The sequence below is a fragment of the Ochotona princeps genome, chromosome 1, assembly GCF_030435755.1.
Source record: "Ochotona princeps isolate mOchPri1 chromosome 1, mOchPri1.hap1, whole genome shotgun sequence".
Lineage (NCBI taxonomy): Eukaryota > Metazoa > Chordata > Mammalia > Lagomorpha > Ochotonidae > Ochotona > Ochotona princeps.
Window position 1 is genome coordinate 43,604,621 of NC_080832.1, and position 16,030 is coordinate 43,620,650.

Here is a 16,030-nt window from a genome sequence, read left to right on the forward strand (position 1 = left end):
AAAATATTTAAGGCGATCAGCTGCAAGGTTAGCTTGTGTGCTATGAGGTCAGCAAAACAGAAGTTTTTATTAAAATATGAATTTTAGGGGACTGGGGAACGGTATTGTGAGTGAATTGGTTAAGCCTGTACTGGTCTCCCATATTATTGTGCTGGTTTGAGTCCCAGCTGCTCTACTTGAAATTTAGTTTTCTACTAACGCACCTTGGGAGGTAAGGAAGATGACCCAAGTACTTGGGTCTTGGCCATCCTCATGGGAGGCCAAGATGGTGTTCCTGGATTGGCCTGACCTAGACTAGTGCTGTAGCCATTCAGAGAATGATTTAGAAGACGAAGCTTCTCTCTTCTCCATCTCTCTCGGCCATTCAAATAAACGAATTTTCAAGCATAAATTTAAAAAAATATATCATTTGCAGATTTAATTCATTATGGAGAGTGAATCAGATTAATGTAGAAATAGTTCTTTCTTTTAGGATTAGCTGGATTTCTGAGTTGGGTACTGCGTTTTGAAGTAAATATGTGTAGAAAATAGTATCAGTGGAGTAAAAAATGAAAAATACTCATTTGCAAACAGAAAATGGTAATGTATGGGTGTATGTTTTGTGTGTGTGCATGTACCTATTCTACTTTATTTATTCATTATCACCCTTTTAATTAATCATCATCTTGTTAACTAAGCAGTGAATTTTATGTGTTAACCTTTAAATCTTCATTATATGCTTTGTTTTGTAGCAAAAGCCATTAAAATTATAATGCTGTTTTCATTTCTTTTCTCAGATGATGGAACATGCTTGGAATAGTTATAAACGCTATGCCTGGGGATTAAATGAACTGAAGCCCATAACTAAAGAAGGCCATTCAAGCAGTTTGTTTGGTGAGTAAAACGTGCTTTTGTTTCTTGGGTACAGTATCTTTTCTGAGGTTACAGGTGGTGGTGTTGATGTCCGTGTGCTAAGATGACCCTGCAGGACATCTTGTTAGGCACCTTGCACACCTGATGAAGTTGTCTGCAAGGACTGCACAGTGTGAGTTCAGGTGTTGCGCTGGCTGTGTTTTAGAGTGTCCTGTGAAACTTGAGAAAGTTCTAACTGAGGTATACCTCAGGGACTCTGCCTGCAAGGATGTGGAGTATAGCATTAGGACATTTAGCTCCTGGAGTCATGCCCAGCAGAGGAGCAAAGGCGAGCTGCGTTCAGTGCTGTTGTATAGGCAGCCACCTGAGGTGAGCCTCACTGGTGATTCTTCACTGAGGTGATCAGCGTTGGTTGTGGATTTCTCCACATTGAACCTAGAACAAAAGATGAGGATGATTTCCACCAGTTAGTTAAACTTCCGTTTATCTGCTTTTTTTAATGTTTAATACATACTACTCTCACAGATCCCTCTGCAGTTGGTACTATGAGTACTAAACAATGTTCCGTTATGGAAGTAAAAAAATCTAAGAAACAGAGGGTTTGATGAATTTTTGGAGACAGATCTACCACGTCCCCTTCTGATGGCACTTCATCTCTTTCTACCCTCCCAAATTTTGTGTGTGAGTACTGGGATGGAAGAAATAAAGCCTTATTTTAAGACTACTGAGTTCACCTAGAGAAAACATGGCTATCTATACTTATTAGTTGTATGTGTAATAGCATACATTATGTAACATATATCATATGTTCAGCTAAAACATGATGGTATTAATTTATCATCTTATTTAACCTCATTATAACATATATTTTATAGTGAAGATAAAGAATCAGAGAAAAGCCTTCTGAGAAATAGCGATCCACTAACTGGTTGAGCTAAGCCCCAGAGTATGTATTATTAATCATGGCATCATACTTTTCTGTATTTTAGACCTTCCATGTATTTGGCTCTATTTCTGGCATTGCTGTTAATGAAAATTGTAGAAGTGTTTTCAGATTTTGTGGCCTGACCTAGAACACTTACAATGGGACTTCAGTTTGTGGAAAATGGAATGAAAAGATGTTATTTTGACAAAAAAAAATTGAGATTCATGTGTATTTTTTTTTCCATAATGCACATCTTCCACACACTTTTTGAGTTGTCACAGCTCGAAGGTAGATCTGTAGATACTTACACAAAGTTCTGAGGAGACAAAAGGTTTGTCACAGCAGTCAGGGAACATTGCAGGAGTAAGACTGGGATGTGTGAATGAAAGAGGCTGGTTGGTCAGTCCCAGTGACATAATTTAAAGATGAGAAGGAGCCCAACCTTGGAGGAGTTTAATGGGAGAGATATCAGATGTTGCCGAAGTAGTGTTGTCAAGACACAGTGACCTGTTAATGTGGGTTATGAGAGGTAAAAATTTCAGAAACTAAAGCTTCATGATGAACCAGAAGTCTATATTTTATCATTATTTATAATAATACTTTTTCTAAAAAAAACTGTCTTCATTTTTCCTTTTCTTTCTGTGGAAGTGTTTGTAGCATTAAAAATAGCTTATATATTAGTTTTCCATGATGTGTATCCATTATCCAAGAGATTATTGGTTTGTCTTTTTATACATTGATGATTTTGAATTTACTATAGATTATTAAATATATTCTAGTCTCTTTGTAATGCTTTTTTGTTTTGCAGTTTTGATTGATTTTTTTTTTCAGTAAAAGCATTAATAATACAGATGAGAGCTTGCTATTCAAAGAAAAAAAGGAGCTTCCAATATTAGTATAAGGAAATGAGATATCAATAATTCAAATGCTATTTATCCTACTCCATCTTCAAATTAACATAGGATACATAAAAATTTTCTTGTTATAGTAGCACCAATGTATTAGGACATAACAACAAAGAATATGTCATTTTACAGATGAGAAAAATTATTTTTAAGATGTTTTCTGTTTGGACTGACATAATAAATGTACTTATAAAGTATTTGCAGCTTTTCACTACATACGTAGAATGTGTAAGGATCAGATCAGAGTGACTAACATATCCTTCATCTCAAACATTTTTGCTGGGAGCATTCAAAATTCTCTTGCCATCTGATTTGATATGTATAGTTAGTTAAGGATACCCATAGTTATCCTATCCAGCTGCACCCCTGAACCCATTCATTATTTTCTTTCCTTCTTCCCTTGCCTCCCACCCTTCAGGCTCTGATAACTGCTGTTCTACTCTCCACTTAAATGAAATAAACATTTTAACTTCTACATACAAATAAGAGCATGCAGTGTTTGTGCCTGGCATATTTCACTTCATGCAGTGTCTTCTGGTTCCATCTGTATTGCTGCAAATGACAGAATTTCATTTTTTTATGGCTAAATAGTTCATTGTATGTATTTACTGCATTGTCTTATCAGTCATCTGTGTGATGGGCAACTTTTGAATGAATTTTAAATGACTTCGTTAACCTACTTCTCAGCCAACTATAATCTGAATAGTATGAATTTCTGTATAGTCTTTTGGAAAATCAGGTAGAAAACAGAAATTTAACTTCTTTATCATATAGCTTCAAAATGGTTTTCCACGATGTTTTGACTTTAAAAATAGCATGCAATCTTGTTTTGTTTTGTGGGAGAGAGTATTATTCATTAAGAATCAAAGTTTTCACAGCTTTTAGTAGGTAAGGAGCTCTTCAAGGACACTTCTTTCTCTTGGGCATTCCTTACCAGTTATGTTGAATCTTCCATCTAGTTCTCATCAAGCAAAATTGGTCAGCTTACTAAACAATTTTCATGAACATAAGAACACATTCAAGATCTCCCACTTCTTTTAATAGGAAACTAGAATTGTTATTTCAAAATTTAAGGGTTCAAAAATATTTCCCTGTAATTGTACTTCAAAGAGATATTCTGTGCTTAACCAATTGTAGTCAATGCAAAGTTAAAATGTAAGAAATGAAAACATTTATTTAAAGCCCTTAATGATTGAGAAGCACTTAATGAGAATATGAAGTTGTTTAATGTTTTTAAATTTCCACTTTAAAATATCCCCGCAAGTGTCTCCTTAAATCAATAGTTCTAATCCCCCAAAGTTAAATTTTTAAAGAAAATAGAATTATAATGAAATGTGTCAGGAAATTAAAGAATATACTATAGTTGCTTTCTTCTAATCATTAGGAATGTCTTAGGATCATTGTTTACATTTTTTAAAGTACATTTTTAAATATTCCAGTACCTGTAGTTTTCTGCTAATAATTTCTCATTTTGATATCGGAAAGACATATTTCCAATAAAATGATTTCCACTTGAATGTATGGAGTGGGTCTTGAATTATGAGAAGCACAATCTACAAAAAGTTTGGTACCCAGTCTTTCCCCAGGCATGCATTGGACATCACTGTCACAATTGTGTAGGGCATTAGGAAGTATGTGGAGGTGAACAAAGTGTGAATTATTTTCTCTAAAGTAATTTACAGAGTGAAAGATAGGCACACGAGTAATTGTCATACAAGACCAAAAGTGGTGAGTGTCAGAGCGACACAGAGTCTCCACGTCAGGGAGTTGAAAGGAAATAAATCAGAGTCAAGGTGCGTCAGGGACCCAAACCAGTCGAGGTTCATGGAGGGGTGAAATTTCACATTAGCATCCTTCATTTCTTAGAGCTACCACAAAATAAATTTATATTTAGAAATTATGTTTAGATAGGTTTTCACAGACATAATTTCGCATAATTACACTAATATAAGTATGCATTGCTTCTTTGTTTTAGGATTATTCTTTTCTTACTAGAGAATGCAATCATAAATCACATTTGAAGACACTGACTTTCTACAAGTCGTAAGAAGCTATCAACTATAGTCAGCCTGTAGCCTGTGATCATTTTTAGCTCAGTTTAGTACACTTTATAGTTGCTTACACTAGAAGCTTAGAAGGCATTCAGTATTGTCACTTATTAATAAATCCAATATCACCTTATTTCTGGGGTATAATCAATTTGTGTGTAAAGAACTTCCTAAAAAATTTGTGGAGGGACCCGCATGTTAGTGCGTTGAGTTAAGCTGAAAACTTAGAGTACTGACATTCCAGTGAGGATGCTGGTTTGAGTCCTGACTCTTTTTCCAGTGTAGTGTGCTCTTAAACACACATGCATTCTCTGTTCTGTCTCCTTCCTTTTCTCCCTTCTCTTTATTGCTGTGTCTTTCAAATCAATATTTTGCTTATTTATGGCAAAATGAGATAAAAGCTAAATTCATTATGGTTAAAAAATTTGGATATTCATGCCTTTAAGGAAAACCTCAAAAATTTTATGAAAAAATGTGTATTATGGAAAAACAATGTAAGGATTTCACAGATTTTTCCATGAAAGTGAACTTGCCTTGATTCCATCTTTTGCAAACTTTCTGAAGTATCCCTATATTTATTTGTGGAAAGCGTTTTGCTGAGTAAATGTTGTTCTTATTTTCAGGCACCATCAAAGGAGCAACAATAGTTGATGCCCTGGATACACTTTTTATTATGGGAATGGAACATGAATTTCAAGAAGCAAAAGCATGGATTGAAGAAAATTTAGATTTTAATGTGGTAAGTTTGGTATAAGTTACTAATTCATTCCTTAAGTTTTAACAAAAAGAGATGAATGTGTAGTGGGACAGATTATTGTAATGCATTAGCAGAAAACAATCATGCAACTTTAAATAATAAAAATGCTGTTATCATGCTTTATTCTTAACGGTCTTCCCTTGCTACACACATAGCTGCCTGCTGTGGGGTAAATTCAGAGTGACAGAAGGAAATTAACATTCTTTAGTTTTAATATTATTAGCAATCCTATGAGTTGGTTATTTTCATGGCATTGTGGATGAGAAATCTGAACCTCAGACACTTCATCCAGACTACATAGTCACTCAGCTAAGGGTCAGAGCTGGGATTCCAGAACAGAGCTGTGTGGCTCCAGAGTTTCTGCTCTTAGGCTACCATAGTGCTTCCAACAGCTGCATCTGTTTTTCCATAAATAAAGCCTCAAACTTTGTTCATCATATATTCCTGTCAGTAGAAAGAAGTGTGTGTGTGTGTGTGTGTGTGTAAAACTTACTTTACTTTGTATGTGTCCTGTCATTTTTAGCAAATGCTTCAAGACTCGTAATGTACTGAGGGAAAGATTCAGATATAATGATAGTGCGTATCTCTAGTACTTCTTGATCAGAGAACACCCTATCAAATACAATTCAGTCAGTAATCATTGTTTTACTGCCTAAGGATGTTTGTAAAAAAATTATTCTAAGTCAAAAAAGTGTTACACAGTAGGTATCGGGGTACATTGCTTGTGATGCATGTATCCCATGGGAGTACTAGATCAAGTTCCTTTTCTCATCCAGCTCTTATGCTCTTACTCCAGGGAATCAGTTGATCTTGGGTAAGGTAGTTGGGCTTCTGCCACCCACATGGGAGACTTAGCTGGAGTTCTTGACTCCTGGGTCCAGCCCGGGTCAGCTCTGACTTTTACAGCCATTTGAGGGTCACTAAATAATTTTTTTTTCTAAGTACGTCAGTCCTGGCAGATCCTTAGTTATTCACTAATGGTTGCCTTATTGGTATTTTTTTTTTTTAAATCTAAGACTTCCTTACAGATATCCTCATAACCTTCTAGTACAGCTGGTAAGCATTCTAATGATTTATATAAATTTCATAACTCAGCACAGGTAATGTGCTGTATGTAGAAAATGAATAAACCAAGAAATCCCCTGTTAACCACTGAATTTTAGGATACTATTGTTCTACAGAACAAGGAAGTATACCAGAATCAGTGAAGATGTGCAAGATCTATAAAGATAAGTCTTTCCCCAACTCTGGTGAAAAAATATATAAATTAAAATTTTTAACACTTATTCTTACTCCTCTGATTAATTGTTATGTGTGTAGCATTGCATAACCTTAGCACAGGCAAATAAGTCTGTGTTTATCTGCCTGAGCATTTAACCTAGAATATAACAAGAGTATTTCACTACAAAGAGACCATTGAGATCGATGTGTTAAGATTTTTTTTTTATGTTAAACATGAGAAAAGTGTAGTGATCTAGTGATTTTCCTTAAAGTTAAAAGATATTTGATTGGAGTGACTCATGATTCCTTTAGTAATTACAGATAAATATGAGAAAATAAAGAAATGGAAAGGAAAATTATTGATTTTTTTGCATTTTGATCTGTTAATAAAACTTTAGCTCTACCTTGTTATTATTGAATTCACCTATTTAGTCTCAAAAAAGACCTACCAGGTTGTCTGTAAGTATCTGTGAGATCTCTTTCTTTCCACCTAAGAATGAGGAAACAATAACTTGGTTCCTCAAACCAGTGATGTGTTTCCTTGTATCTTCTGTATCGTGAGAACATGGAAGGCGTCTGCTCAGGGATATCAGACTGTATAGAAAACAAGAAACACATCTCTTGTTTTCTTGTAAGAAAGAGGGATTGAATTATCATTGAGTGACCGTTAAGATACAAAACTTTGAAAGTTTTTATTGAAGATGTTTGTTTTGTGAAGCATATTCAATTAGTAGTAGACTTTTCAGTTCTACACGTTTTAGGACTGTTAATGATAATCCTAAACTATAGACTTCATTGTATAAATATGTGCTTAAAAAATTAAGATCAGGCATTTGATGAAGTCATTAAAACTAACTTTGAGATGCCTACCTTCCATAGCAAAGTGACTGGGTTCCAGTCCCGGCTCAGTTTCTGATTCCAGCTGCTTGCTGATATGCACTCAGGCAACCAATGATGACTGTCATCAACATGGGAAGCCTGGATTAAGTTTTGAACTGGCTTTGCTTAACTGGCCTCCTGATGTTGTTAACATTTGGGCAGTGAATCAGGCTGCGGAAATATGCCTGCTTTCCCTCTGCCTTTAAAATTGAAAAAACAAATAATTTTAAAAGAAAAAAATTAAAAGATTCCGAATACACAGTGGCTTAAGCGCCCATTCCACAGCACTGGCTACATGTGCAGTTTTTGTGCACACAGCTACTCGGAGGACCTGAGCAATTCTCTGATTTTACACAGTTCTTAATGTGAAATATTTGTTGCCAGTACCTGTTTGGATATTGCTTCCTTTGTGTTTTCAAAAACATAATCAGTTTGGGCCAGCGTTGTGACGTTTCTTGTTAACCCTGCATCTGCAGCACTGGTGTCCCATATGATCGCCAGTTTTTGTCTTAGCTGCTCCGCTTTCAATTCTCCTCCCTGCTAATGGCCTGAGAAAGTAGTGGAGGATGGCCCAAGTAGCCCTTACACTCACTTGGAAACTCTGATGGAGTCCCAAGATCCTAGCTTTGACCTGCCCAGCCTTAATTGTTGCAACCATTTGGAGAGTGAAGCAGCAAGTGAAGGCCTGTGTCTCTTCCTCTAACTCTTACTTTCAAATAAGTAAGTAAATCTTTAAAACAAACAAAAAAACAAAATAAAATGTAAGTGATCAATAATATCCAAATGTGAACCATATTAAAAATAATACATATATTTAGGAAAAGTATATTGATTTACTTTACCCATTGCCATATTAACATCTTCAGGTTACTATTTTTAATTTTTATTAATACATGGTGCATAACAATTTGTATTTTACATCCACCCAATGTACCCAGATATCCTAACAGCAATTTCAGTCATTACTTAGTTTTCCTTCCAAAAACATTGAACATTTTTTCCACTTTATCTGAAGGAAGGAGAAATTTGAAAAGTTTTTAGGAAAAAGAAGTCATTTTTGTCAATAGATTGTAATATCGTTCTAGCTTGGATGCCTTATTCCTTCTATTTCACAATTTTTTCTGATTAAGTGTTTTAATAGTGTGAGGGTGTTTTTAAAAATGAAGTGAATGCACCCAAATTTATTGCTAGGCAAAAAAAAAAAAAAAAAAAAGATAACACTGAAACACTGTTGTTGAGTGTGAGTTTAGCCTGGGACTCCACTTGAAAAGAACAGGTCTTCTAGTCAACAGTTAATGTGTTTATATGATATATTCAATTTCCATCACTTAAAAGTAGAAAGTAAATTATTTTAATTGGTTGATACTGTCATTAACTAATCTTATTTTCATCTCATTAAGGCAGAGTGAGTTGTTTCATTTTGCATAATTGGTTGCATAAAGTTCAGATGACTTTGTTAACTGGCTTAAAATAAGACTCTGAGATAAGTTTTGGGAGTAGGAGCAAGGGCTCTATAGAAGGAGCTTTGTGTTCAATTCTGTTTCTGGAGGACATAGATATTGGCAGAAGACCCTAAGGGGACATTATAGTGGTTGTGTTTTCTGATTTTAAATCAGAGTAATCCTGGGACAGACAATCTATAACTGTCTCTTAGTTATTCAGTATTCAGTCATGTCTTTGCTAATTATTCTTCAAGTACCTGCAAAGATTTGAGTCCTTACCGTTGTGGAGCTTCTAGCCTAGCATTCAAAGTAGCCAGAGTATGTCAGCTAGATTTGCACTACATAAGGAAGAAGAAAAGGGGAAATTTCTATTCACTAAGTACTACACACCTCTATCAGGCACTATGGTAGTCCTTGGAGGAACCAAGGTAAGAGGTATTTTCCATGGTTTTACAGATGAAGAAGTAACGAATTAACCTGTCCAATATAACAACTGTGATTTGAGCAAGGTATGCATAAATCATCTACCCTCTAATGGATAGAAAGTGCAAAAGGAAAAAAATTTGAGTTCTCTAAAGTTAGGCACATTACCTTAACCTCACAATACAAAATGTACCATTCAGTAGGCATTCACAAATGTTTGTTCAATAAATGAAAATTCTCTTGTTCTGCTTCCTGGTGGACTGTACAAGGCTCAAGTGGAAGATCACTGACTGGGGTACAGAAGAGGCTGTATTGGGTCATTTTTAAAATTTTTACTTGTTTTTTATTTACTTGACAGGCTGAGGGTGAGGAAGGATACAGATAGCGAACAAGGGCATCCACACATACAGGATGGATCTGCCCTACCTGCTGGCTCACTCCCCAGATACCCCCACTGTCTGGAGGCCAAGGCCAGAACCTTGGGACTCCATGTAGGTCTGCCATGGCAGGGACTCAGCTACTCGAGCCGTTACCATGTCTACCTCCCAGAGTGAACACTAGGAGGGAAGTGGAATTGAGAACAGCCTGGATTGAAATCCTGGAATTCCAATGTGGAATGTGTGTGCCCTAACCAGCATATTAACTTCAAGGCTGAACAGTCATCCTGTGTTGTATTTCTGTGTAGTTAGAAATGATCTGGAGTTCAAGTGTAGATGGTCTATTTTTAGTCACTTTCTAAACAGATCTGTGTTAGGTCCTGACACAGGAAGATCATTTAACAAGAGCATAAATGAAGAAGACTTTCCTATTCAGGCATTTCTAAATTCAGTGTGAGCTTCCTGTTTTTCACTGGCACTCTAAAAGAAAAAATTGGCTACCTCGATCCTTACATGAGATATTGAAACCTATCTTTAGAAACAAATTTTGTAGCATATGTACAACATTTTCCCAGATAACAATTTCTTACATAAACCCTCTGCAAAAGCCAAAGCTATATTAAATTATCCTTAAAAAGCATCTTTCTACACTTAGGTAAAGTAGTATCTCAGAATCAGAGGTAAGCTTTGAGAATGGCAAAGGGGTGTTGAATCGCTGGCTCCTGAAAGTGACTAGCCACACATGGAGGCTGTGCTCTTTGGCAAACATCTGGATCGTACTTTTGGTCGTATTCATACCATGTGTTTTAGAAAATGGAAGAACTGATGGCAACGTTAACTTTTTTTTTTTTATTTAAAGATCCAGATAGCTTGTCTAACTGAAATGTTATGCTACTTTTCAGGAACGTAAACTTTAGGGTTCTCTGAAAGAAGAATGTAAATTCACTTGAAGCAGCCTTGGATCTTCTCAAGTTCTGAAATGAGTACTTGGTTTAGATTCAAAGTTTGATGCCATAGAGCAGGAAAGAAGTGATTTTTGCCCTAGTGTTTCTCTTGAAAAAAAAAAAAAAAAAGAAAGTCAATTTAGGAGCAGCTCACCTCCCAGGATGGGAGGAAATTGCTTGGTTAAACGTTCCCTTGAATAGTTAGTTATTCAGTACAGCACATCTGAATGCTAAGGAATGCCTGTCACTGGTGGTGGTGATTTGGTTTCTAACTAGAGGACACTAAGCTGTTGTCTCTGGTAGTAACTAGCCAGTGGTGGGTATGCTACTTGAGAGCATCTCTGGACCTCCTGGGGAAATCAAAATTAACTCTAAGATTATATTTACCTCATTTTGTGGTCCAGAGAACTTGCATTGTTTAGTCTTAAAAGATTCATCATGTTATCTAAAAGTGAAACTAAAATCTGCTTAGGACGTTCTGTTATTGATCACACTGTGAAATACAGCAATTTAATCTGTTGAAAGGATTTGATGCTTGAACTTAATTCTCAATGTATTGATAGAACATGTACTTTGAAATACCACTTACACAAAATAGGCTTTCATAATCATCACGTATTAGTACTTGGGCTTGCCTTATACTAATAAATAAAGGTTTATGCTAAACCTAAATTTGAAGCAGCTTCACTCAGTAAGTGGAAGGTAACAATACAAAGCAGAAACTATTTCTCAGCATAAGCTCCTTCAACTACAAGACACTTCCAGACGCTGATAGCAGCATTCAGTCTGTCTAAAAGAACCGAAGTTCCAAGAATAAAAAGCAGGTGTTATCCTTCTTTGGTCTTCCAGAGTACCACCAAGGAGCGTGCCTTGAGAATTCCAAAACATGCATTGCCTAGACATTTACTCTTCACCACTCCTGCTGTGACTGTGCCGCCACCACCCCCTGGTAGCCATTGCTTCAACTCTGCCTGGTCTTCAGGATCGTGGTGATAGAGCCGTTGTTGACTCCTAGTTAGAATTACTGGGAGAAATGCTGGGGGATCTTGATCTCATTTGTTTAAGATTTCCATTGAAAACTCTGCTGTTGTCCGCAGCAGATGTGAGCACCACAGCTTTGGTAGTCATCACGCATGAAGTTGACTCCACTTTAACTTTGCAGTCAGAGCCGCGTAAGCTGAGCCATGTGAGATGTCTCAGGTGATGTCTGGTTTCTCCTACTAGTCTAAGTAACTTTGAGTTAGGACACACGGTTTTTTGGGTTGTTTCGTTTGTGTGCTTGTTTCCCCTCACAGTGTCTGCTGCTGCAAGTCTCATCTTTATTGTCTTCTCCAGTTGAGGTGTCTATTCTAAACTAGATTTCTTTAAGGACATTATCTCTATAGTTCTATAGGCAAAGGAGAACTGTGGAATGCTCCCAATCCTAAATTTATTAACTCTTGTGGAAAAATGTTATTTCACTCGCCAAGATCTGTTAAAACTAGATCACTTTTAAGGTGATTTTAGTAAATGAATTGCTTATTTTAAAATGCAACCTAATAACTTCCTTTAAACTTCTGAAATTAATTCCTCATCTAGTGGCAGGAAGTTGACCATTCAGACATTCTATAGAAATAAATGTTGAAGTGTGCTGACTTTTCTACTGTTCAGATAAGATTAGATTCTTCATGCCCATGTGTTCGTGGTATGTTGATGTGACTGCCAGAAGGGACGAACAAAATATAAATTAGATTATTTTTTTCATATTTGCGTATGTGCTTGTAGGAATGTGTCTGTGTGTGTGTGTAGTTGAAAAAAATCTTTTTTAAAAAGATATATACTTAAAGTAGAAATTATGAGAATAAGACACACAGAATAAAAAGATATTTTCATTTTTTTAAAGATTTATTTTATTTTCGTTACAAAGTCAGATATACAGAGAGGAGGAGAGACAGAGAGGAAGATCTTCTGTCCGATGATTCACTCCCCAAGTGAGCCACAATGGCCAGTGGTGCTCTGGTCTGAAACCAGGAGCTTCTTCCAGGTCTCCCACACAGGTGCAGGGTCCCAAGGCTTTGGACCGTCCTCGACTGCTTTCCCAGGCCACAAGCAAGGAGCTGGATGGGAAATGGAGCAGAGCTGCCGGGATTAGAACCAGCGCCCATATGGGATCCTGGTGTTAAAGGTGAGGACTTTTAGCCGCTAGGCCACAGCGCCGGACCCAAAAAGATATTTTCAAAACTGGAGAAAATATATATATATATATATATATATATATATATATATATATATATATATATATATATATATATATATATATATAAAAGATTTATTTTATTTTTATATTGGGAAGGCAAATATACAGAGAAAAGAAAATACATAAAGAAAGATGCTCTGTCTGCTGATTCGCTCCCCAAGTAGCTGCAATAGCCGGAACTGAGCTGATCTGAAACCAGGAGCCAGGAGATTCTTTTGAGTTTCCCACAAGGATACAGGGTCCCAAGGCTTTGTACTGTCTTCAGCTGCTTTCCCAGGCTACAAGCAGGGAGCTGGATGGGAAGTAGAGCAGTCAGGACACAAACTGGCACCTCTGCGGGATCCTGGCGCATCCAAGACGAGGATTTAGTCATCAGACTATCGTGCCAGTTTCATAACTGGAGCATAATTTTTCCATGATTTGTAGTATCTGATTTTAAAGAAGTGGTATTTTTTTGGTAAATTTAATATTTTACTTTATATTAGATTTATGGATGAATCTGGTTAAGTATGTTCTTTGTTTCAGTGGCCATTGCTAGAAGTAAAAAATGAAAGAGCCATTTCTCCACTCCAGATTCTTGTTAAAGTGTAATCTTATAACCAAAAATTTGCAGCTTGAAAATTTTTCTCATCACTAATATTTGTGTGCAATTGAAACAGAAGATTAAATCTACTTCTCAAATGGTTCACTACATAAAACTTTTTATTAAAAGCCACAGAAGACATAGGCATATTCTAGCAATGTAATTTTAAATTAAGGATTTACGAAGGAATTTATATTTAAAACAAGCACAATGAAGTAGATTGCTAAGGTTAATGATTCATTAGGATAAATCTCACAAGATTTAGTGATACAGGCTGTTTTGTACACATACTGTCTTTCTCTACCCCAGCCCTTCTATGGGAGAGCATAGAACTTCTGAAAGGCATAGCATGATTACTCATAGGAGATATTTATTCATTTGCATTTATTATGATGTCAATGGAAATTAGAGTTAGAGTTTTATAAAAATGATTTAAAACTCTCAGAATGTAGAAAGTCACTTTTGAGAATTCAGGTATCATATAAAGTATATCAAACTTATAATGCAGTTGTTCAGGATACTGAATTTCTTTTTTTTTTTTTTAATTAATTACATTGCCTTATGTGACACAGTTTTATAGGTACTGGGATTCCTCCCACCCCTCCCCCACTCCATGGTGGATTCCTCCACCTTGTTGCATTACCACAGTTCAAGTTCAGTTGAGATTCTTTCATTGCAAACATATACCAAGCATAGAGTCTAGCATCTTATTGTCCAGATAAGTTCAACGGCTTCTTGGGGAGACCATCACTGGTCTGAAGGTAGAGCCAGCAGAGTATCATCCTGATCAATTAAAAGCCTCAACATAACATCAGCAACAATTTATAACATTATGGAGTTAATTGACATAGTATTGAGTAACCAATATGTTAAAAAAAAAATGCAAGTTCTTAACCACCACCTGTGACTTCTTCATTGACATTTCAATTTAGTTTATATATAACCGGGTTCTAAACACCTTAAAATGGCTATAGATTACTGTTCAGCTGTCTTGTGTCTATTTTCATTATAGTATTTAGCATTTTATAGTGTTGAAGCATAATTTTGCTGAATCTGGCTTTTTTTTCTTTTTTGTAGTCTAGACTGGCTTATAACTGTAACAAGACATATGTCAACAGTTTAGGTGCAGAACAGTTTTAACAGGGGTGTGCAGAGAAATCTTCAACACCCTTGTGAGGAGTAACCAATCTTTGTGTCCCACCTAGTGAGGTATAAGGGAATCCACACTGACCGTTTCCTGGCTGATTCTAAGCTTTCCTTGTTGTTCTCTATCTATTCCAGATTGTTTGTTTGTTTGTTTGTTTGTTTGTTTTTGAGGGATTTCTGGAGTGATCCTGATGGTCATTGCAAGAGAGTGTGGGGACCCAGAGTTGGAACCAAGCGAGGACCAGAGAAAGCTCCCCTCCCTAGTCCCAAAGGAAGTTTACTGTTCTGTTTCTGTGGACTGCTCAGGGCTCTTGGCTGTTGTTCTGATGACCTGGGATCCTGTGAGGAAGGATTTGGACTTATTCCATCCCATGTAGTAGACAGGATACTGAATTTCAAAAGAGGTTTTCTAGCTAATGAGAAATACGAGAGGCATGATTGTAGGGGGAGATGATGATTGTTTTTATGATTTTTTTTTTTAATTGGAAAGTCAGATTTACCCAGAGAAGGAAAGAAAGAAAGATCTGTCCAATGATTCACTCCCCAGGTGGTCGCAATGGCCAGAGCTGTGCTGATCCAGAGCCAGGACCCTAGCAGCTTCCTCCAGGTCTCCCATGCGGTTGCAGGGTCCCAAAGCTTTGGGCTGTCCTCAACTGCTTTCCCAGGCCACAAGCAGGGAGCTGGAAGGGAAGTGGAGAAGCCAGGGTATGAACCAGTGCCCATATGGGATCCTGGCACATGCCAGGTGAGGAGTTTAGCCACCAAGCTATTGTACTGGACTCATGCAAATGACTTTTTTAAGCAGAAAAATAGCAGTGCCTCAAGATCCTAGAAAAGTATTAGAAACAGTAGATTTCAAAATGTAATTTCATTCATACACGTTACATTTTTGTACTTGGTATATGAGTTACTCAAAATTAATGAAAACATGTAATATTTGTGTTTTGGGGACAGGCTGGTTTCACTAGGCATAATGGTTTCCAGTCACATCTACTTTGTTGCGAAACACAGAATCCCATTCCTTTTTGTGGCTGAGTAATACTCTGTAGTAGTGTGTGTAAGTTCCTTATTCCATTATCATTTGTTGGACATCAGAGTTGATTCCGTATCTTGGCTGTCATGAATTGGGCTACATAAGTAGGACAATGCAGAGAACGCTTTCGTATGCTGATTTCATTTCCTCTGGGTGAATTCCCAAGAGTAGGATATCTGGATCATATCATAGATGTATTTTGATATCTCTAAGGACTCTTCATCCTGTGATGCATAGCGATTTCACTAGTTTATACTCC

At 36.6% G+C, this 16,030-nt stretch overlaps 1 protein-coding gene across 1 annotated transcript in view; it reads left to right on the plus strand.

Annotated features, from left to right (window-relative positions):
• MAN1A1 (mannosidase alpha class 1A member 1) overlaps positions 1 to 16,030 on the plus strand; it is a 181,397-nt gene that overhangs the window by 52,203 nt on the left and 113,164 nt on the right. The window contains exons 3-4 of the mRNA XM_004597577.3: positions 777 to 873; positions 5,354 to 5,469. Coding sequence (XP_004597634.2) covers positions 777 to 873; positions 5,354 to 5,469 — 213 coding nt within the window. The remainder of the gene's footprint in view (positions 1 to 776; positions 874 to 5,353; positions 5,470 to 16,030) is intronic.